The sequence below is a fragment of the Dipodomys merriami genome, unplaced genomic scaffold (genome assembly GCF_024711535.1).
Source record: "Dipodomys merriami isolate MVZ:Mamm:240054 unplaced genomic scaffold, mDipMer1.0.p SCAF_25, whole genome shotgun sequence".
In the NCBI taxonomy this organism is placed as follows: Eukaryota; Metazoa; Chordata; class Mammalia; order Rodentia; family Heteromyidae; genus Dipodomys; species Dipodomys merriami.
The window spans coordinates 20,872,134-20,895,979 of NW_027203937.1; the positions used below are offsets into that span (position 1 = coordinate 20,872,134).

General features: G+C 39.5%; 1 protein-coding gene and 1 long non-coding RNA gene across 3 annotated transcripts in view; one reads left to right on the plus strand and one right to left on the minus strand.

Annotated features, from left to right (window-relative positions):
• Nucleotides 1–74: 74 nt before the first annotated feature.
• LOC138836490 (uncharacterized) lies at nt 75–23,615 on the plus strand. Its single transcript, XR_011374954.1, has 6 exons — nt 75–673; nt 12,552–13,715; nt 13,805–14,511; nt 15,213–15,330; nt 15,419–15,889; nt 23,184–23,615. It is a non-coding gene; the product is annotated as an uncharacterized lncRNA (long non-coding RNA).
• Nucleotides 9,555–23,846, minus strand: part of LOC138836488 (interferon-induced very large GTPase 1-like) — a 30,423-nt gene continuing 16,131 nt past the window's right edge. For both annotated transcript variants that reach the window (XM_070035220.1, XM_070035221.1), the window contains one exon: nt 9,555–18,756. In XM_070035220.1, the coding sequence (XP_069891321.1) occupies nt 11,463–18,752 (7,290 nt within the window). In that variant the 5' untranslated portion in view covers nt 18,753–18,756 and the 3' untranslated portion in view covers nt 9,555–11,462. The remainder of the gene's footprint in view (nt 18,757–23,846) is intronic.

Sequence of the window (23,846 nt, forward strand, 5' to 3'; positions counted from 1 at the left end):
CGCCCTCTAGAGTTCTCGGGAGCCTCCGGTGCTGCGGTCCGCTGTGCCGCGGAGCCTGCCGGGAAAGTGAGTACCTGAGGGGAGGCCGGCGCGGGAGCCGGGCGGCGGGTGTCTGCGGGCTGCTGGGTCCACGCAGAGCCCGGGCCGGGCGGGTTGGCCGGCTGGCTGGCTGGCGTTCTGAAATCGACTGCCTGGAAACAGCTTTCCAGGGGCTGGGAAGGTGGCTCAGTGGTAGAGCGCTTGCCTCGTATGCATGAGGCCCTGGGTTCGAATCCTCAGCACCACATAAGCAGAAAAAGCCGGAAGTGGCGCTGTGGCTCAAGCGCTAGAGCGCTCGCCTTGAGCTGAAGAGCTGAGGGACAGCGCCCAGACCCAGAGTTCAGGCCCCACGACCGGATCCCCTCCCCCCCCAAAGAAAAAAAAAAGAAACAGTTTTCCAGAATGGAACTTGGTGACTTGATGGAACTTGGTGACTTGATGGGACTGATTGGAGGAGAGAGGGGATGATGGAAGGATGATGGAGGGCGTGATTATGATCCCGACGTGTACATCAACGGATGTGTTCACATGGATGCTAATAAAAACACGTTTTCGGCACTAACAGTGGAATGAACAGTGATGCCCAGAGACGAAAACACAACCCGCATTCTCTTTTGTTGACACAAGTAAAATTGTAAGTTCAAACAAATATCTCTAGAAGGAAAAGTAAGGGATTCATACTTTTAGGTGACAAGTGTGGGTTTTTGTTGAAAGGACAAAAAAAAAAAGGGGGACAAAAGCATAACACATTTATTACGTCACTGTAATGAGCAATAACGTGTTCGTGGCTCCAAAGTTACCAAACTTGTCAGATTTGCTCCTGGTTATGGGTGGCATTGTATCCCTCAAGATAAGTTGACTCCTAATCTGGAGTTCCTCCAAAGGTGATCTTTGTTGGAGATAGGGATTAGTTTAAGATGAGATCCTATTGAAGCAGGATGGGCATCTCAATTCAAAATGAATAATGGCCTCAAAAAGCAGGCGTCTGAAGAAATACAGATAGCCACACCAGGTGAAGATGGCCAGGTAACACAGAGACATGAATGCCTTGTGCCCTGAAAGCAGAGATTGCCATTGTGCTGTTGCAAGTCAATGAAGGTGTATGAAGGATTGCTGGTAAACATTTGAGGCTAAGACAAAGGCATAGAACAAGTCCTTCCCTGGATCCTTTAGAGAGCCTGAGCTGGCTGGTACATTAATTTCTTTTAATAGCAGAGCTGTGAGGCATTATACTTCTGTTGTTCTAAGTTGTGATATCTTGTTATGGCAGCCCTAGGAAGTAAAGTTCTCCTCATACATATTCACATGCAATTAGATTTTCATTTTGTTTTCACTTACAGTTGAATAAGAACACTTCTTGCTAGTTTTAATTTTGAGAAACAGCATTTCACATAAAACAACAGATATGCAATAAGAAAACTGGATATGTTGGTGGAGGTTTATACAAATCAGCTTCTTCACAATGAGTTTCGCAGTTTACACTAATGTCCCCTCTTTTTGGGAACAAGTCTCACACTTTCAATTTGTTACAAGCTTTCCAAGTTACAATTTGTTGCAAGCTTACCAAGATATTTTTTGTTGTTATTGGTAATGAACTAAAAATTTAAGTGTGAACTGAAGAGAACCTCAAGCAAGGCATCTGCAGGCCTGGCAGGTAGGGTGTCTGGGGTGGTGGCAGGGGTCTGGTGCTGTGCCTACTGTTCCTACCAAAGGTTCACTGTCCCTGTGGTGGCCACCGGCTATGGTCAGTACCAAGATGTTTTCACATCACAAATTGCTGTTGGGGGAAACAAATCTTTTAAAGTAAAAGAAAAGGAACATTGGCATCGACAGTATTTGGTAAGATGGGTCTTGATGAAAACATTGAAACAAACATTGACTCTTCTCTGGCACGCATCTTCTGATCACATGCAGCATAAAGTTGAGGTTGTCCAGGCTATAGAGAGACACAGAATTTGCGTGGAGTCAGTATAGCCATTATGGTGATGTTTCCTCTGGAAATGGTGATTAGCTGTTTCCAGCTTGGTTCATTCTCCTCATGTGGTATTCTTTCCCCTCCCTGCACCATTTCCATGTATTATTAGTGAGATGAACTGGCTGTTGCTGAAATTATAAGGTCCTTCAAGGTCAGAGAGGGCCTGTGACTCATACATTCCATCTTCTTTCCCCTTGTCTCAGGCTATTACTTCTGCTTTTCTGTTTGTCTTTCATTAAATTTGTAAAAATTTATAGACTTAATTAGGTTTGTAAAACTTTAACAGGTTTTTGAAATAAACATCTCAAATAGAAAAAAAAAGTGTGTGTGTGTGTGTGTGTGTGTGTGTGTGTGTTTGTGTGTGTGTATATGTGTGTGTGTGTGTTGGTCCTGGGGTTTGAACTCAAGGCCTGGACATTGTCCTTGAGCTTTCTTGCTTAAGGCTAGTGCTCTGCCACTTGAGCTACCACCCCACTTTTAGCTTTTTGGTTGTTAATTGGAGATAAAAGTCTCATGGACTTTCCTGACAGGACAGACAATCCTCAGTCAGATCTCAGCTCCTGAATAGCTAGGTTTTCAGGTGTGAACCACCGGTGACCAGCAGAAAATGTTTTATATTTTGGTCCTGTCCTTTGGCTATTTGCTACTTAGAACAGTTTATGCTCTCCTTTTTCACTTGATAGACATTTGAAAAATTATTATTTGTCTTGGAACACTGTTAACTATCTTTCTTTCATTTTATCTATACTAAATATGTCATTGTGCCTCTGTGTGGTCCATTCCTTTCTTTGTGACTTTTTGCTGCTGGATCTCAATTATTCAAAAGATCTTTTTAGCTCATTTCTCCTTCCTGTGAACTTCTGAACTCAGAAATGCCACTGACTGGACTGTTCACAAAGTATCTGATTTGCTTCTGTTTTTGGTCCTTCCTTTCACCCTTATTGTCCTATTTCTTCACCAGTGGAAGTTGGTTATTTCCTTTGTGCTCTAGTTACCTGATTTATTTTTAATTTTGAAATAAAATTAAATAATTTCTAGAGATCAAACCCAGGACCTCACTCATGCAAGAAAAACCCTCTACCACTAAACTTCATCCTCAGTCCTCTAGTTACCTGTTTCAGAAATTCATGAAGCAGATAAAAATTGAGCAACAGACACACCAGAAGAGCCCATAGCTATAAACTAGATACATCTGGAAGGAGTCTTGCTGATTATCTAGTCCACGGTTTCTTAATTTTTTTGTGTGTTTCTTTTGGCCAATAGTGACAGATTCTATTGTTTAGAGATGTTTTAAGTACAGAAGGTAAAATATATGAAATAAAAACCATTATTAATAAGGTAAAATATATGGAACCAGAAAACCAATTACTTTACTATCAGAATATTTTTTAAACTCTCCTAATTGGTGACATCAATAATCGATGCTGTCTTGATAGTACATTAAATAACAACGTTAGTGATATGTTAAATAATTACCATAATTTAAAATATGAACACATATTTTGAAGTATTTGTAACAATTCTAATGTGATAGAAAAATAACTGATTTCTACAGATAAAGAATCACGGCTAAGCCAGGTGCTAGTGATTCATGGCTGTAATCCTAGCTACTAAAGAGGCTGAGATCTAAGGATCATGGTTTGAAGCCAGCCTTGACAAACCTGTGAGACTCTTCAATGAACCATTCAAAAATCAGAAGTGGAGCTGTGGCTCAAAGTAGAGCACTAGCCTTGAGCAAAAGAGCTCAGGGGCAGCACTCAGGCCCCGAGTTCAAGTCCCATAACCCAAAAAATAAAAAGGATCATGGCTAGTAACATTATTGTGTTTTGCTGCATATATATATATATATATATATATATTTCTATACTAGGTTAGCAAAAATAAAAAGCCTATTTTCATAGACCTCTTGAACTGAACTGTATTCATTGACCCCTTGTATGTCTGTGACCTCCAGGTTAGAAACAACTAGGCTTTGTTAATTGTACAGGGGATAAACCTGAATAAGAAACTTGTGGGTGAAAAAAAGTGAAACAACAACAAAAACCTCCCAACAAACAAACCGGTATTTTTGTAAAGGGAAGATATATTTAAATTCTAGTGTAGCTCAGAAATGAGGATCAGGTCTGTACTTCCACCCCAACCCCAGTTTTCATGTGTACATTGAAACTTACTGTGTACTACCTGAATAACAACACTAAACATTAAGCAAAAAGGTGAAGATAGTTTTACATTTTTAGAGATGCATAGTGTGGATTTTTTTTTTTTTTTTGGTGGAAATATACAATGGAGGAAATTTAAACTAGCTCAGTAGGTCAGGATAAGCTTCTCTGAGGAAGTGAGATTTAAGCTGGGATTTCAAGATAAATAGGAGTTAGTGAAAATACAGTAGGGAAAGAGTCTTCTACATGACAAATATAGAGCCTGGGCACATTTTTGGCTTGGAGAAAAGTTCACTGTTGTTGGGGAAGAAAGCAAGTGGAAGGGAGATAAGGAAAGAAGAAATTAAGTAAATGACTAGGAGTGCTATCAGTTGTCAGTAGAAAATCTTACCAGAATCTAGTGGATAGAGTGAATAAGTTACTGCCAAGCATCCAAGAAAGTCAGTCCCTAAGATGAGAAAAATAGTACTAGTGCTTTGGTTGAAGTTACCTTGGAATTCTGTATCCTGAAACGGCTCTATACCGCCATCTGGTGGTGATGGAAGAGCCTGCATTGTCCATGAGATTGAGCAAGAAATTTGAACTAAGTCCTCAGAAATCAGACGCAAGGCATAACAAGTCAGGAGTTAGGGGAAGAGCAAAGACAACTAATAGTTGTCAGAGTCTGTGATACTCTAATCTTGCTGGAATCAGGACCATATCTAACCTAGAGAGATTCCTAGAGAGCATAACCTCGCCTTGTTGTGTCAATGTTGTATGGGTTATATGTTATGGTCCTGATGCTGGTTTTTTTTTTTTCTCCTCCAATTTTGCATATTTTAATTGTTTGAAGGGGTTTATTGCAATATTATTATATATGCATAATGTATTTAGATAAAATTCTTCTCTGTTACTCATTCTTATCCTGCTTCCAATTCCTCCCTTTTATTTAGTTTTCAACGGGTTTCCTTCCGTTTTCATCGAAGTTTTTACATTATCAGAGAAAAAAATTTAAGGAAGAGTCTAGTTAGGTGGAGAGTATTATTTAGCAAAACAAAAGCATAAAGAAACAGGAAAAAAAGGACACAAAGCACATCTTAATAGGTTGTAGATATAATCACATGGAAGCATTTCATGTTCTTTTTTTTCATGTTCTTTGTGCAAGGCACATTCCTAAGGTTCAAATAAGTCTGAGACTATAGGTCCTTCTTTTGGTGCATTTTTTCATTTAGATGATCTGGCATATCAATCATTTGCTGTGACAACCCTCCTTTAATTGCATGTTCTCAAAATTGACAAGTTTGAGATTACCAGAGACCAAGCCTCTTATAGATGATACATATTTGAGAGTCTGCCAGGTACTTTTTTTTTCTTAAAATGTTATTTTATTGTATAGATGCTGTACAGAGGGGTTACAGTTACATGAGTAAGGCAATGAGTACATTTCTTTCTTTTTTTTTTTTGGTTGGTCGTGGGGCTTGAAGTCGGCCTGGGTGCTGTCCCTGAGCTCTTCAGCTGTAGACTAGCACTCTACCACTTGAGCCTCAGCCCCACTTCCGGCTTTTTCTGCTTATGTGGTGCTGAGGAATCAAACCCAGGGCCTCATGCATGCCAGGCAAGCACTCTACTACTGAGTCACCTTCCCAGCCCAATGAATACATTTCTTGTGGAGCATTGTTACTCCTTCCCTTGTAGTTCTTCCACTATCCCTTCTCTCCCCTTCCTCCCTACCTCCTCCCCGCTTTCCCACCCAAAGTTGTAAAGTTCATTTCCAATACACTGTCTTGTGAGTATCATTGTTGTAATGGGTCATCCTGTGTCCTTGTTTCAGTGTTTTGTTATTCCCCTTCCCAAATTAAACAAATGTACATACAAGATGCAGGGTGCCAAAATCAAGCACAGTGACAACAGGGGATATACCATAGGGAGACGAACATACAAAGGAAACAAAAAAATCACGTAGTACATTAAAAACAACAACAACAACAACAAAAACAAAGAAAGACCTCTTGTGTCCATATCTTGGGGTTCATTTCACTTAGCATTATCTTATACGGTCATATGTACAAACTTTTGAGCTTTTCTGCTCATCTGATAAAATTATCATAGATGTATACTAATTATTGCAAATGAGGGAAACCATGGACCTATGTTTTTTTGGGTCTGGCTTACTTCACTTAATATCATTTTTTGCAAGTCTTTCCATTTCCTGATGTAGGCATTTTTTTGATCCATTCATCTACAGAGGAGCATCTGGGTTGGTTTCATAGTTTAGCTATGGTGAATAATGCTGTGATAAACATAGTTGTGCTGGTAGCTTTAGTATAGCCTTGTTTGTGATCATTTGGGTAAATGCCCAGAAGTGGGATTGCTGGGTCATAGTCTATTGAGGAACCTCCACACTGCTTTCCAGAGTGACTGAACAAGTTTACACTCCTACCAACAGTGCAGTAGGGTTCCCTTTTTGGCCACATCCCCTCCAACATGTGTTATTATTAGATTCTATTTTAACTGGAGTAAAGTGGAATCTCAATGTTGTTTTGATTTTCATTTCTTTTATGGCCAGAGAAGCTGAGTATTTCTTCATGTCAGGTACTTTCTTTTAGAAGGTTTTAGGGCAGTAAAGCTCATTATTAGGAGATAACTACTCCTTATTACCAAAGTCTCCTTTTGTCCAAGTATGAGTTTTGTTAGATTTTTTTTTTTGAGACAATCTCCCAGGGTGTGCTTATCCACAACTTGCTCATTCTGTGTCTATAACCTTACAATTGCCATTTTGCATTCTCAGTGGAACCTCAAGGACCCAGAATAATTAGATGCTTGGGGGAAAAAGGGCCTTTGGAAAATATTGTAAGTTTAACTTTGTGGATAGATGGGAAGAATCTGCTACTATACATCTTGTCATTCCAGTATATAGGAAGACAAAACTTTAGCTTTGTAGGAATATCTCCATCCTAGGGCATGGACTAAGGAAGGCTCCTTGTTCAGTTTAACTTAATTATTACCTTCCCTTAAAGAAGTCATTTGTGGGGCTGGGAAGGTGGCTCAGTGGTAAGAGCACTTGCCTTGCATGCATGAGGCCCTGGGTTTGATTTCTCAGCACCACATAAGCAAAAAGAAAAAAACCAGAAGTGGTGCTGTGGCTCAAGTGGTAGAGCACTAGTCTTGAGCTGAAGAGCTGAGGGACAGCACCCAGGCCCCACCACCAGACACCCCCCCCCCAAAAGAAGTCATTTGTAAGGCATAGGCATCTTTCCTTAATCCTACCCTTCCTGTACCAATCCAAAGGCAATGTGGGGGGAAAAATAATCTATTTTCTGTTCATCGATTCTCTCTCTGTTAATCCAGCTTTTTAGTGTTTTCTCATGATCACTTACTAATGAGTTGCCCATCCAGCAGCAGCCATGTTTCATTCTGTACTCTACTGCTCTCAATATTTGACTATAAAATGTTTTTCAAAGATTCATGTGTGAATATTTGGTACCTAGCTACTGGCCCAATTCAGAGGTGACTGAATCATGAGGGTGCTAACTTCATCAGTAGAGCAGTCCACTGATGAAGTCATACCTGAATGGTTATTGGGAAGTAGGGCCTCGTTGGAGGAAGCAGATGACTGGAGGTCAGGCTTTGCAGGGTATATTTTGTTTCTTTTTTTTTTGCCAGTCCTGGGGCTTGAACTCAGGGCCTGGGCACTGTCCCTGAGCTTCTTTTGCTCAAGGCTAGCGCTTTACCACCTGAGCTAAGCACTACTTCTGGCTTTTTCTGTGTATGTGGTACTGAGGAATTGAACCCAGGGCCTCATGCATATTAGGTTAGCACTCTACCACTGAGCCACCTTCCCAGCCCTATATTTGTTTCTATATCCTTTTCTCTTTCACTCTGCTTCCTCATATACTTATCACTTTCTGTAGTAAGAACATTGAAAATTCACTCCTAGCATTTTTCTTTTTTCTGGTCCTGGGTTTGAACTCAGAGCCTGGATGATGCCCCTGAGCTTTCTCAGATCAAGGCTAATTCTATCACTTGAGCTACAGGTCCACTTCTGGCTTTTTGGTGGTTAATTGGAGATAAAAGTCTGATGGACTTTCCTGCCCTAACTGGCTTTGAGCCTTGATCCTTAGTCCCAGCCTCCTGAGTAGTTAGGATTACAAGCATGAGCCACCACTCCTAGCAATTTTTAAATGTACATTATTAACAGTAGTCATATTGCTGCACAGTAGATTACTAGAATATATTTCTCTTGTCTACCTGAAGTTTACATTCATTTTCTCTCTCCTTTACCATAACCATAGCCTCTGGTAGCCACTGTTCTACTTTCTACCTCTGTGAGTTTTAATTTTAGATTCTGCATTTTTTTTTTTTGGTTGGTCATGGAGATTGAATTCTGGGCCTGAGTGCTGTCCTTCAGCTCTTCAGCTCATTAAATTATATATTAAGAGTTCTACCATTTGAGACACAGTGCCACTTCCGGTTTTCTGGTGATTTATTGGAGATGAGAGTTTCATGGTTTTTCCTATCTGGGCTGGCTTTGAACTGCTATTCTCAGATCTCAGCTTCCTGAGTATCTAGGATTATAGGTGTGAGCATCAGCACCCGGCTTGCATTATTTTTTAATACACATAATTTTTAAATTTTAGAGCAACTGTCCTAGTGCCATACCTGCAAGCCTTGTGAATTCTTTTTCATTCTATTTTGGATCTCTGCCTTAACTGAGTAGAGCTTCCCTAAATTTATCAATTTGTTCTCCACCTCTTGCTACTTAGTTCCCCATATTCAGTGACTATGAGAGACCCAGTCTACTGACCATGAAAACCCTGTTTCTGCTAACCTTATAACTGTGGGCACCTACAAGTTTTTGACCTACACCTGGATACAGTCTTTATCCATCTTGATGATCTCATCTTAACTCTGTTTGCCCTACTCCATTGTTTCTAAGGTCTCCTTCCCCAGTGATAACAGCTGGCTGATACCCATCCTTTCCAATTCTAACGTCACTTTGATAGTAGCATTATTTTTTGCAGTATCACCACAGAAAACCCCGTTCTTCTTTTCTTCTTTTGCTGCCCATGCAGGGCATGGGCACTATCCTTGAGTTTTTATGCTCAAGGCCAATGCTTGACCACTTGAACCACAGGTCCACTTCTGGCTTTTTTGGTGATTAATTGTAGATAAGAGTCTCATGGACTTTCCTGCCCAACTGGCTTGGAACCACAATCCCCAGATCTCAGCCTCCTGAGTAGCTAGTATTATAGTTATGAGCTACTGGTGCCTGGAGAAAACCCTATTCTTGCATGGTCATTAGATATCTGTCCCAAGTTTGTGTGTGTACATGTGTGTGTGTGTGATTTCTCAAGAAAAAAACTCTGAATCTCATTTAATAATCACACTGGTTAATACCTGAGGAATTTAACAAAAAACCTGTTTTATTGAAACAAAACAATTTTGACTTGAAAATCAGGAATGTATGACATATGACATTGATTAATAGCTAAAGGCCTGTATGTATTCATTAAAAATATTAAAAGTACGTATAAGTTGAACACTTAGCCTATTTTAAGGCTGCAGTGATGTATACAACAGGTACCATGCTGTGCTCAGAAATCCTTCCAGCTTTCATCCACCATGTTTTAGAGAACAAAGGGAAAAGCCATCATGTTTGAGAACACCTATGTCCTTTACAGTTCCTCTGTTATAAGACTTCTGGAGACAGAGACAGAAATCATTTGATCTGAAATTGAGATGCTTGATGCCATTTGACAGGACAAAGGGGACACATTCCTATCACCTACCTCTGCATATCCAAGTTGTTTGGCTGCTATTACCAGGGCTGTTTCTTTTTTTACTGCCTGTGGAGGGGTAGAGACTACATGGACATGTAAGCAGAAGTCACTGGATACTTTTATGTCCAACATGTAGAAATATATCCTTTGCATATGGATTCCTTTGGAGAATCAGCTTTGAGAAGTTAGCATAATACGTAAGTTTGGGGAAAGTTGATTTCTTTCCCCTTTTAGCTGCAGATTGTGTTCAGAGTTGTCTTCACTCTATCCTGCTATGATCTTATGGTTCAAATAATCACAAATGTATCTTGTTAAAGGTAAACATTTCTGTATATTTGTACATGTAAATTTTTTAAAAAATTTAATATATATTTTATATATCTTATATTTCATTATTTTTATATTTTATTTTTATTGTAAAGATACTGTACAGTTACATGAGTAAGGTAATGAGTGCATTTCCTGTTGAGCATTGTTACCCTCTCCTTTATTTTTCCCCTACCATCATGTAAGAAATTTTGTAGTGAAATATGTCAGCTTACTTCATAAGAGTTTTTTTTTTAAAAATGTATTTTATATATTTTTCTTTAAGGATTTTTTGTAATTGTTAATAGTGTAATCAAATTGACCTGTCCACAGACTTCCTTAAAATGGTCTTTTACTTGAGCATCATAAATTTTGCATATGAAACAAATCCTTCATAGACTAGTACAAAACACAACATTTTTGAATACCTAAGCTTTGTGAGTTTGTTTTCATAGTATGATTATGGAACTGTTAATACACCAGAAAAAAAGACAGTGATAGCTACCTGCATTTCTTCCTTTCTCTTTCTTGTAGTACTAACAATTGAAACTATATCCTTGCACATAGTCTACCAATAGAGCCATGCCCCAGTCCCAATTATTTGTCTCACGTTTTCCATGTTTACTTGATAATGTTTTCTGAATTTGTGAAAATATTTTTCAGGTCAAGTTTATTATTTTCTTGAGCAGAATATACCTAAATGTTGCTATGCTTGAGAATCACAAAATTTCTGTGAATGTTAAATTTAAAGCTTAAAAGTTTTTTTCTTAGAATTTCAAAAGATGTGAAAAAACTCCACTTAAACTAGAGTTTGGTGTTGGGAAGGTGGCTTAGTGGTAGAGTCCTTGCCTAGCATGCATGTAGCCCTGGGTTCAATTTCTCAGTACCACAGAAACAGAAAAAGCCAGAAGTAGTGCTGTGGCTCAAGTGGTAGAGTGCTAGCCTTGAGCACAGAGAGGCTCAGGGACAATGCCCCAGACCCTGAGTTCAAGTCGTAGGACTGGAAAAAAGTTAGCTTTCATCCCAGTTTTTCTGTAGGAGCTTGTAATGACTTAAAATTTCTTCTCTTATGATGACATTACCTGAGTTGGAGACATGGCTCAATAAGTAGAGCACCTATCTAGCAAGCATGAAGCTCTGAGTTCAAACCTCCTCATTACCCCCACCCAAGAATAGACTGATCCATGCTCTTTACATTAATCTAGTAATGAATTCAACAAATATTTACTTTTTCAGGTCATTGAGCACATCTTGTTTTGTGATTTTGGCCCACGCATCAGGAATTTCACCTGTATCTGTGAATTTTTTCTGATATTTTTCTTCTAAGTTTGATCTGAAGTGTGAAATGAACCATTTCCAGTATGTCTGACTGGATGAATCTGGGGTGATGCTCCAGGTGGCATAATCCCCTCCTGCCTGTCGATAGTTCTTATATGGTATTTCCTGGTTATTTCCTAAAAGCATGAAACGATCACTTGCCACTGAAGTAGTACAGCAATCAATGACAAAGTGGTTTGTTTTGTGCTTATGCCATCCATTGACAGCCTGAGGACGGTGGAAGGGAACACTGTGGTCTCCTTCATGATTAGGAATTGTGTTAGTACAAATTGCATTACATAAGGGACATTGTTTCCAGCAACCACAGAGATGTTCAGACAGAATTTTCTCAATTTCAGGAACCATTACATCTATCGGCAGACTTGAAAAATTCTCTTCTACTTTCTTCATTGCCGGATTCAAAGCCGAACTCATGGCTTCTTTGAGAAACTCAATGTCTTTTATCTCCTGGTGTTCAATATTTACCAGATCTCTTCGTGGAAAGATCAAATTGCTCCCTAGGTGATCACAGAACAAATCCAACCACCCAGATGCAGTGCTGCCTTTATCTTTAGCTACTGCTGTGGACTCATGAATGGCAGAGAGAATGGCATTCTTCATGTCATCTAAGCTCATTTTAAAGAACATTCGTATTTTTTCACCTTCTTCATTTGAACAATATCTTTTAATACAGTTTTCAATGTAGCTGCTAAAAAATGATCTTGTATAATGAAGGTATTGCCAGTAATTATCAAAGTTCTCTTCTTCTGCTAGAGAAATGAGAATGTGTGTCTCTAGGTTTGCCCTGTTCCCATTGAATGCAGGGCAAGTAGCTCGCATCTCTCCCGCTATTTTAATGATCATCTTTCCCTGTATTGTGGCAGAAATAGCAGGAGTGAGCTTGTGCCACAGAAAATCAACAAATGTTGTGATGGAGGTGGCTCCTTGGCAGGAGATCTTAAAACTCATGAAGAAATCATCTTTTTTGCTTTCCAGATAGTTCACAGGATCATTTGCTGCCTTGAAGGCCCTATGCATGTCCTTAAAGATTTTTGATGCTCTTTGGAACAAACACAAAGATAAGTCAATGTTGTATTTACTTGTAAAAGTATATCTTCCCCCAGTGAGTGCAGATTTTACCTCCTCATTTATTATTCTCAGGATTTCATGGAAATAACTTGCACTGTAATCACTTTGTTGCTTACGAATGTTGTTAACAGTTTCATTAAATCTTGAAATAATGTGGTCAGTGGTTATATTAATGGATTCTCTATCACAAGCTTTTAATGTCCTTGTCATAAAGTTACATTTTTTACTCATTTTGACATGTTCATCATAATTGATTTGAAACTTCTCTTCACAATTACTCCTTAGTATGTCCACCATGTTTATCTCTTTTTGGAAATACTCCCAAAGGATATTTTCAGAATCGATATCAATATCAGGCTCCATGATTTGAGGAAGATCTGAAGACACATCATAAACCCATTTTTTCCAAAGTTGGTTGAATTTCTCATGTAACTCTTCCTCACTTAATTTTTTACCCTTTATGGTTAAGGCCAATTTTTGGCTTCTTTCACGTACTTCATTATCATAGCCTGTTTTGTTCTTGTGTAATCTTTCTTGATTTTTTTTAAACTGCATAAGTTCCTTGGCTTTCCTTTTGCTGTCTAAAATAAGTGCCTCTTTAAGCATTATTAGCTTATTTTCAAAATTTGCTTTCCATTGAATCAGTATTTCACTGTCGGGTTCTTCATTGAAATATTTTTCAAGTTCTTGCTTGATTGCTGTGTATTTTTCTGTAACGGGAGCCTCACATAAGCCTGTTTGGAATATCTGAATCTTTCCATTCTGAATCTGATTGTTCAACTGATTCTGCAGGTCAAGCACATGACTCCTCAGCTCCCAGGTCCAATGGTTGTACATGGTTTCCAATTTGCTCATGGCCATGACCTCTCGGGTGTTCCTGAAACTGAAAATAAAGTTCTCATTTATCAGGGCTCTCCACAAATCTTGAACTCGGGATTTCACATGTGATATCTTCATGATGCTTCCCCTGGATTCTTGTTCTGCAGTCAAAAGAATTCTACTTTTCAGTTCTTGGACATTGTGGCTGTAGCGAGGATTGGGAGGGGCCATTGGAGGATTGCCATCCCAGAGGTGAGCAAAGTAGTAGACATGAGTATTGACATCAAACTTAATGACATCACTGAAGTGAGTTATGTCTGAGCATTCTTCTTGTTCAGCAGCTGTTATGGCCATTTCATCTAGTCTGCACTCTAGACATCTTCGTCCTTCCATGGTTTGATCTTCAACTGTAACATCTCCCACATTTTGATGGACAAAGAGACAACTTGGGGAGATTTTGACTTTCTTCATCCTCAGAAAGGCTTGGACAGCTATTTGTAATATATCCTGCATCTCTGATGGATTCTCTCCAAAAATATTGATGATGGTCAAGTTTCCAAGTCCAATGACAAAGGTGGCCAACTCATTGTCCCAGTTTTGAGATTTGTTGTTGAGTTCTGGGGCCCGAAGTCCTTCTGTGTCTATAACCAGCACAAAGTCAAAGCCAAGTTCTTCTGTAAATTTCTCCTCCACCTTCAGGAGTTGCATGTAGGCCCCCCTAGTACACCTGCCTGCGCTGACGCTGAATTGTAGCCCAAAAAGGGCATTGAGCAAGGTGGACTTCCCTGAGCTCTGCAGACCAAGGATAGAGAGAACAAAAATGCGTGGGTCTCCAAGTTTCTCAGAGACCTTGTCAAACACAGCTGACACCCACTTGAGAGGCACATAAGAGGCATCCCCATCCATCAGCTCAATGGGAACTCCAGATACCATCAGGTCTGCAGCAATTTGAGGAAGAGAGAGGAAAAGAGTGTCTCCTGTAGAAGAAGTTTCTTCCAGGGCTTCATAGATCTGGCCAACTTCTCTGAGAAGTTGCTCAATACCCAAGGTACAGTCTTGAATCTCTATGGAGATGGCTTCTATTTGATTTTTCCAGAGTTGCAGGGAATTACTCTTTTGTGTCTTTTGCTTTTCAGTTTGTACTTGTGACCACAAAGATCTTTGGTGTTCACGTAGTTTTTCCAAGTGTTCTGCTGTGAGTTTTTCCAAGAACACACTCAGCCACTGCAAGAAGTAGAGTTTGGTATGAGTTTCTGAATGTTCTTGAAGAATTTCAAGGAAAGATCGCATTAAGTCATTGAGAGGAAAGGCTTTCTCCAACTGCTGACACCGTATTATTTGTTTATCTGTCTCGATCTCACTCTTATGTTGTTCGATACTTCGATTTCCTTTTTCTCTCAGATGATAGAATTCTTTGTCTTTCTTACACCAAAGGTGCCACAGCTGTCCCTGAAGAGGTAGTAAGTTTTCCTTTATCTGAGATAATTTTGTTTCTCCCAGGAGGGCCATGATAGTCTGTGCCTTTTCTTTGGCTTCCTTGCAATCTCTCTGGTATTCATCCACAAGGAAACCTTGTTTATGAGCAATCAAAGAACACTCCTCTAAGCTGAGAGCAGTGTTGGAGAGTTCTAGCAAATGTCTGATTGCCACTATGAGCTCTTCTGTTAATTCTGCCTCGTTTCTGTTTCTGATGCCGATTCTTACTCTTCTCCCAGAATTATTGGTCATGATTTTCTCTCTGTCATCCAGTAAGCAGATCACAGGTTTTGATGACTGGCACAGATCACGGACTACTTTTTGGTTTTCTTTATTGTCATCAGAAGCTGACATGAGGATCACAAAGAGAGAAGAAACCTCCTGCAGGAAGGTGAGTTGTCTCTTATGTTCCTTTGCATCTCCATGAAGATTAGTGAAGGCCACACAGTTTTCAAATCTGTCTTCTTCCTCCCCGCCAGGACAGAACCAGCAGATTTCCACCACACCCCCCATCAAGAGACAGTTTTTGCTACTTCCTCTGCAATGTCGGTGAAAAAACACATTGTGTTTACGTTTACTGAGAAGACAGTTCATGATCTGAGATTTGGAGGCAGAGAGGCCATTTCCAACTCTAATGAAGGACACCATGGGGTTAGAGACCTGATATATCTGCTGATTCTTATAACTGTTCTTCTTCCCTTGTGATTTCTTTGCTTGTTGCAAACTTTTCCTAATTTGACTGAGAGACCAGAGAGAGAATTCAATTTCAGAAGTGCAAGGATTAGGCACCACAAGGGGGAGAGCAAACTGACAAATGGACAGTTTGGCCAAAATATATTGTCTGGCAAGATCATCTGCACAGTGAAAAATGGCCATTTGAATATCCATTGGGTTAATATGTGGCCTAGACTTAGTGGCTGAAGCACTAGTGACACTTTGGCTATCTTCAGGTGAGTTCTCATAAGGATCGAAAGCTTCACTGTCCTCATTTGAAACACTTTGATAGACTTGGTGCTCTGTGTTTCTGTCTTCTATGAAGACCATGTGCCTTAACCCATAATCTAACATCAGTAGCTTTTGCAGAAAATAGAAGGGAAGTTCCTGTTCAGATTTGGGCTGGGTGTTGTACATTGAGGTTTTATAGATAAGATGAAAGTTAGCTCTGCTCATCTTTTTTGGGTAGTAATGCTCTAGGCCTAGCCGATTGAGTAAATCTAAGAAAGATGCATTTTCTATTACCTTGCATTTGTCATTAATATCATTATATTGTTCGTAAGATTGCTTCTTTCCATGGAAGAGACTTTGCAATTGTCTTTTCACATTGTCCATTTGCAAAGAAGAGATAGTGGCTTCATAATCACCATCAATGAGTAATTTCAAGTCTTTTTCTAGGTTTTCCCAATCATATTCTGCTCCAAGTTTGGTTAGGACATGTACAACTTCATTAGACAATGATTGTTCCATGTGATGCCTCATTAGTGACATTCTTTGTATTTTTTCTTTTGGAGAAATGGCTGCAACTCCAGCTGTGGCTGTTAGACTAGTGAGCACCAGGAATGCTTGAGCTCTGTAATCGCAAATATTTTTGAGCTCTTGGTATTTATTTAGGGTGCACTGCGTTTCATCTAGTAGGAAGTTTAACTCATCATACCCCAGGAGACACTGAAAAGTATTGTTTATTACTTGGTAGCCTGCACCAGCTGCAATAGAAAGAAGCAAGAATTCTGTGTCTGTCTGCTCTGTTTTTTTGAGGTAATTCAAGAAGCAGCTGAGAGCCATACTGACTTCATAAGTGGCCTTTCTTTGAGCTTCTTCCACTATTTCAGTGGACTCAGATTTGACATTCATTTCCATGAGGTTATTTTGGATTTCTCTTAAGATTTTGATGAATTGAGAGAATTGGGTGATGTTGACATGCTCTGGGTCTGCCTCTGACTGGTAGATCCACTGCATGATGGAATGAGCCTGAGGAAAGTTTGTCACTTTGTAGATGTGAGGATCCAAAAGACTGCACAACTGAGATTTAATAAATTTAGTATTATGCAAGGATGAGTTTTTGCAAAAGTTAACAGTGTTTACTAGAAAATTTTGCAGATCCCAATCTGTAAGGCATATGTTAATCCAAATGTCATAATTTTCCATTTTATGTCTCATCATTTGCATGAAATCTGTCAGTTGTTTAAGCTGCTCTTCAGGATCAGATACCTCCCAGGACTTTATATCCTCTAGGAAAGCCCGAGCTTCCTTCCCAGTGCTCAGTAATTCCTCTCCATCCTGGATCTTGGCAGTGAGTCCACTCAGAGCAATGTAATTGTCCTTCAGGCAGATAGCTACTTGAAGAGGATCCTTAAAATCACTTGTGTGGTTTGAGAGGATGATGTCCCAAATGGGTACCAGGTGAAGCCCTCGGTCAATGACATGCCAGGTTTGGTTGCTAGTAACAAGGCCAGCTTTCCACTGGACAAATCCATCTGTTACTGGTGGGCCACCTATCTGGGCCACTGATAATTGGATTGTGGTTTGGAGGTTTTGAAGACCTTTGCTCCGAGAGGCTGTTTTTGAATGTGGAGCTGACACATTCATACATGGAGAAACTTTTACTCCAAAGCCACTGTAGCTGCCCTTTATGTAGATTTCCAGGATCTCTTCTGCCTCCTTCTTCACTTCAGTCAGTTGCTCACTCTGGAAATCCTCTGTGGTGGCCTTCCACCAGTAGATTCCTCCTAAGTGCACCGGACCCTGGTTAGCATGAGAGCCAAATCTGTGGAAGAAGTTTTCAGTTCTGTGTCTCAGTAATGACATCTTGTCTGAGTTTGTAGTTTGGCCCAAGAGTTCTTCAATGCTTTTCAGTTCCTGGAGAGCAGGTGTGGAGAGCTGGAGTTGATCTGTGGGAAAGTGGCATGAGGCCAGGGGGAGGTAGCAGAACTTGGATGAGCAGAAATAAGAATGTTCAGAATACGAATGTTTGTTTTCCTTGGATTCTGAATGTTTGCTTTGATCTATTCCAGCTTCTAAACTAAATCCCCAACCTCCACCCTTGGCTGAGGCAGATAAGCTGAAGGCTAGCTTCTCTATAGTCTGGGAGAACATGGATTCTTCTTCAGAAGATGAAAATTCCTTTGTTTCCATCCATGTCCCCTGCTCAGGCCCAAAGAGTGAAAACTCCTTGGGGACACTGAGTAGCTCTTCTCTCTTCTGGATTAGGCCATTTTGGTGACTGGTTTTATATATTCCCTGCAGGGCCAGCCCTCCAGATGCCCTTCTTACCAGGTCTCTATCTGGGAGATTTTGCCTGTGGTTCATTGTCTGGTCCATGAGATGGAGTTGCTTCTGCATGTTTTCTATGACTTCTTGTAGGGAGTCTTCAGGCAATGGCCAATATTCTTCAGGTATCTTCATTACTTGCCTCAGCTCGACTTCTTTTCTCTCTACTACCTCTTCCTGTCTGCCCCTCCCTTCTGTCAGCAAGTCCTTCAGCTCCTGCAGTGTCTGTTCTGCCTGTTTCTGCCTTTTCTGAATCATTTGCATTGTTGATGACTCCTGTAAGTCCAAAATAGTATTTAATTGTGTTAGATCAAACAGCTTCTCCAGGGCCTTTTTCTCCCATGAATGCTGCACCTGGGATTTCAGCTTCTGGAGGTCTTTTTCTTTTAAGTATTGTAAGGACTGGGTACAGGTCACACCAAGATCTTCCTGCAGCTTTGGCAACCAGTATTCAACAGGAAGTCCCACTTCGGTCAGCATCACTTGGAGATCTCCCTTCCTTTTGTCTCTGAGCAGAGGATCCTCAGGGCTGTTCTCTGTTGTGGTCATGGCTCTGAAAAACAGATCCTCAGTTAGCTTGATGGTGTACTAACCAGAAGTGTCAACTGCATGGTCAAAAGGTGAATTTAATGATGATGCAAGTCTACAAGTCTTCCTCATTTTCTCTTTTAGTTTTTTCAACACACACACACATGTTGTGTTATATATAGATATATATTTATATATCTATATATAAATATAAAACAGTGTTTCTGTTCATTTAAATTTTTAAAATTTATTTTAATTTTTATTGTTATTGTAGAGTTGATATATAAACTTATATTTTAAATACTGTTTTTTGTGTTTTTGTGTACAAGATGTTATTGTGAATGTTTGCAACGTGAATTGCTTTGCTTTTTTAGTTACTAGAATGAATTATAATTTACCTTGATGTTTGCACTACCTCTTACACAGAATCAATTGTATGAAGACTCACATTAACCTGAGGGATGGCATTTGATAATGTCCATGATTTCCTAGGCTGATGCTTATTTTTCAAATAAGTGTTACTATCAATTGATTATATTTTCTCTATTTGTTTCTGTAATGCCTGTTTTGATTGGTTCCATTTGTATTTCCCCCCACTCCCCTCCTCCTCATCCTTGTCCTCCTCCTCCTCTTCTTTTGGTTGTGGGGCTTGAACTCAGGACCTATGAGCTGTCCCTGAGCTTTTTTTTTTTTTTTTTTTTTTTGCTAAAGGCTCACAATCTACCACTTTGAGCCACAGCACCACTTCTGGTTTTCTGGTGGTTAATTGGAGATAACGAGTCTCATAGTTGTCTTTGAACCACGATTCTCAGATCTCAGCCTCCTGAGTAGCTAGGATTACAGGCATGAATCTCACACACTGATATTCTTCTTCCTTTCTTGAGGCAGGATCTCACTGTGTAGCCCAGGTTGTTTGAAACTTGCTATGTACTATGTAGACCAAGCTAGCCTTAAATGTGAGATTCTCCTGTTTCAAGTCTACTAAGAGCTTGACTTTAGTCATATACCACAATACTTGGCTCTCTGTGCATCTTGCAAGTCTTTTATGTTTATTAGCTATTTATTATGTTTAGATGTTTATTATGCACTACTAATCTTGTTTATGGCACTCAATTCTTACTCTTCATCTTTTACTAGTTTTATGTCTTTCTTTGACTTGAACCATGTCTTATTTACTGATATCACTCACTCTTGTGTAAGCCCAAATAATCGCCTATATCCAGTACTTCATTAATGTTATGGGCCCTCTCCCTGCTTCACTGCCTTTGGGACAGCCAGTAAAATAAGATTTCCTATGTTTCAACTTCATATAGTAGTCAAATATCCTTTTATCCTTTAATTCCTGTCCTGAATGGTATTATTTACCATATATTATTCATGATGAGTGCCATATTTATCTTTTCTTAAGTACAAATTTAGTTTATGTATTTTTTTATTGTATATATATATATATATATATATATATATATATATATATATATATATTCTTTTCTTGTGTGAGTAGTGGGGCTTGAACTCATGGCCTCTCACTCTCTCTTAGCTTTTTCCCTCAAGGCTAGCTCTCTACTACTTGATACTCTCTACTACTTCTAGTCTTTTGTTGGCTAATTAGAGATAAGGGTCTCTTAGATTTGTCTGCCTGCCTGGCTTCAAACTTCTGTCCTTAGATCTCAGCCTCCTGAGTACCTAGGATTACAGGCTGGAGCCACTGGCAACTGACATTTACTTTACATTGTTTTTTGGGGGTCCAGTCATGGGGCCTGAACTCTGGGCCTGGGCGCTGTCCCTCAGCTCTTCAGCTCAAGGCTAGCGCTCTACCACTTGAGCCACAGTGCCACTTCCGGCTTTTTTCTTTTTTCTTATATGGTGCTGAGGAATCGAACCCAGGACCTCGAGCATGCAAGGCAAGCGCTTTACCACTGAGCCACCTTCCCAGCCCCTACTTTACATTTTTTTTTAAACTGTGAATTTGTACTTGTGTCTGTTAGGCACACAGTCTACCATCTAAACCGTGTCCCGGACTTCCCATTCACTCTCTTAAATCTCTGTTTAATCTCGCTTCTTTTTCTAATATGTACAACCTCTCCCTTTGATTTTGCTTTCATTGTGCCTTTATTGGATTGATATACTAGTTACCCAATCTGTTATTTGTCCTCTCCAGAACTCATGTTTAAACTTAATCACTCTTGTATAATATTAATTTTGGTGCTGGTCCTGGGGCTTGAACTATGAGCCTGGGCTCTGTCCCTGAGCTTTTGTGCTGAAGGCTAGTGCTCTACCACTTGAGCCACTGCTCCATTTTCAGCTTTTTTGTGTTAATTGGAGATAAGACTTTCCTGCTTGGGCTGACTTTGAACTATGATCCTCAGATCTCAGCCTTCTAAGTAGCTGGGATTTCAGATGGGATCCACTGGCACCAGATATGGTTGTGATACTTTTAAAAGGTGACTAGGCCATGAGATCTCTGATCTTATGAGTGAGATTAGTGCTGCTATAACAGAGAAAGTTTAGTCCTCCTTTGCTTCTTTGTGCTTGAGGAGGCTGGAAACCTGATATTTGACTTTTGTGCTTTCAAGATAAACTCCAGGCATTCTGTGATGGCAATCTAAAATGGACTATGACAGAAGCTGATACCAGAGCAATATCAGTTTATGTTTGCTATAACAGAAACTTAAAAATGTAGAGATTACTTTTTGAATTAGGTAATGGAGCAGGCATAAGTTAGGAAAGCTTGTATTACTATGAATGGAACCTTAAGGGAAAATCTGGTAAAGAATGAGGAAAAGAGATTTAAGGGAATGTTTGAAATTTCTTAATGATTACTCAAGTATTATGATCAGAATATATATATTTAAGGTAATTCTGATGAGGCCTCATATTGAAGTATGGAATAAGGAATTGGAAAGTAGAAGAAATAACATCTTTACTATAAAGAGGCAAAAAAAAGCATGGCTGAATCATGCCATTGGTTAGGATTCCACATAAGGCAGAATTTAAAAACAAAACTAAGGCTAGGTGCTGATGGCTCATGCCCATAATTCTCACTACTCAGGAGGCTGAGATATAGAAGATAGTGGTTTGAGGATAGCCTGGGCAGAAGTCTGGGTGATCTCAGCTCCAAAATATTCCTGGGCATCAATGCATCCAGCTTGCTATCTGGATTTTATTAATTTAGTAAAACATAAGAAGAGAGAAGTGATTTAATGACACAGTTTATAGTTAAAAGGAAAACACAAAGTAAAGATGTGGAAAATTATCAGCTTGTCTGTGAGAAGAATAAAGAAGTATGCTTAGGAGACAAAACAAGAGGTGTGGTTTAAGCATATGCAAAAGCAATAACATGGAAAGATAGGAAGCCAGAGAGATTCATTTGCTATTCAGCACACTTGCAAAAGGAATCTGTAATAACATATGATCTGAGCCTAATTTAAAGGGACAGAAACTCAGAGAATACATCTGACAATATAGTTTTTACCAAAATAAATAGAAAAACCCCTTAACAAACAATTACAATAGTAGCCATCAACAAAAAGAAATTATTAGGAAGAATCTGATTTCCAGAATTACCACAGTATAATTTTAGGATATCCAGTTTTCCATAAAAAACAAAAATCATAGGTGTAAAAAGGCACGGCCCATTCTCAAAAAATAGGAACTCTTCAGTGAAGTAATTCTTTGCACCTACTTGGCAAAGACTTTAAATCAACTGACTTAAATATGTTCAAAAAGGTAAAGAAATAAAGAACAAAAAGAAAATAGGAGGATATCTCCTAAAATAGTGAATATAAGTACAAATGCAAATTTATAAAAATGTACAAAACACAAATTCTGGAGCTCAAAATTATAGTCACTAAAGAAAATGCAGGCATCCCAATATGGAAAAAGATACCATTTCTTGTGGGATAGAAGAGGGAAGTAAACCAGGACTTTGCCTTGGAAAAAAATAACATACAGTGGATCCCAAAGGCCCCAGTCCTCTGTGCTCAGGCTGATAGTGGTGGGTAGAGTCTCTTGACATTCTCTGATGTCACATCACCTGTTGCTAGTTGCAGTAGTGTAAGGCCGTGAGTATACTACAGCAGAAGACAAAAATCATCATAGAACTACACCTGTCCTTTATTGATCTTAGTAGACTGTGGTAGGGTCCAAGTGCAATCTAGCATTGTGGCATTGGTGACCACCGGATTGCTTATACTATCTTATTCGATCTTCAATTCCAAGGAGCAAAACAGGAGAGTCATTATCCAAATGTATGAAGATCAGAGAGGAGGACACACACAGTCACTGCTTAAATAGCTTTGGGCTGGTCTTCTAAGAGGTAGAAATTACTTTTGCTAAAAAGCACTGATTTCTTAGTTGGGACTATGAATTAACTAAAAGCAAGAGCAAAGCTCGGCATCTTTGTCTCCATTTTGTATCTGTGTTCTTTGCTCTGAACCATTTTCTCTACAGCCACCTTGCAGTCAGCTTGGAATCCAAGAAGGATGAGATTGATGAACGTCTTTAAGATAAGAGCCCAAACTACTCCCCAGGGAAATGATCAGCAGAGCTTCACAGTATAGATTCCCTCAATGATAATATTGCCTATGAGTCTACATGTTGGAACAGGAGCAATCATGAGAACCAGATTGCTCCATTGAAAAGATGACAGTGATAACTTTTCTGGAACTCCTCATAGAATCAATACTGAGATAATGGTCAACTAGGCCACAGTGTGAGTGGGACTGTTTGTATGTGTATACTTCTCTTTACTTGTCCCAATTCTTTCTCTATTTAAATCTTAAGCTCATATCTGTACCCTAATGATGGCTGAAATGCTTCCTTTGCCTTTTCCCTTGTTGTGACCATGCTGCATAATAATAATAAACCTCTTTTCTCTGCCTTATCATTATTGCCTCTTTATTTGGGATGTTGGAGTGAGTGGCTAGACCTGATATGTAGAAGATCTGGTGTTGGGTTTTGGCTTAAAACTTCAGTTTCAATTGATCCAATGCCTGCTAGAAACCTTAGGCATCTAGCCACAGGCAAGTTCTGTGGATGAGATGTCTGGGCCCATCCTCACTCAAGATAGAGGCTTATGAGGATGGATTGCCTTTTGAAGGCATTCCCCAAGTC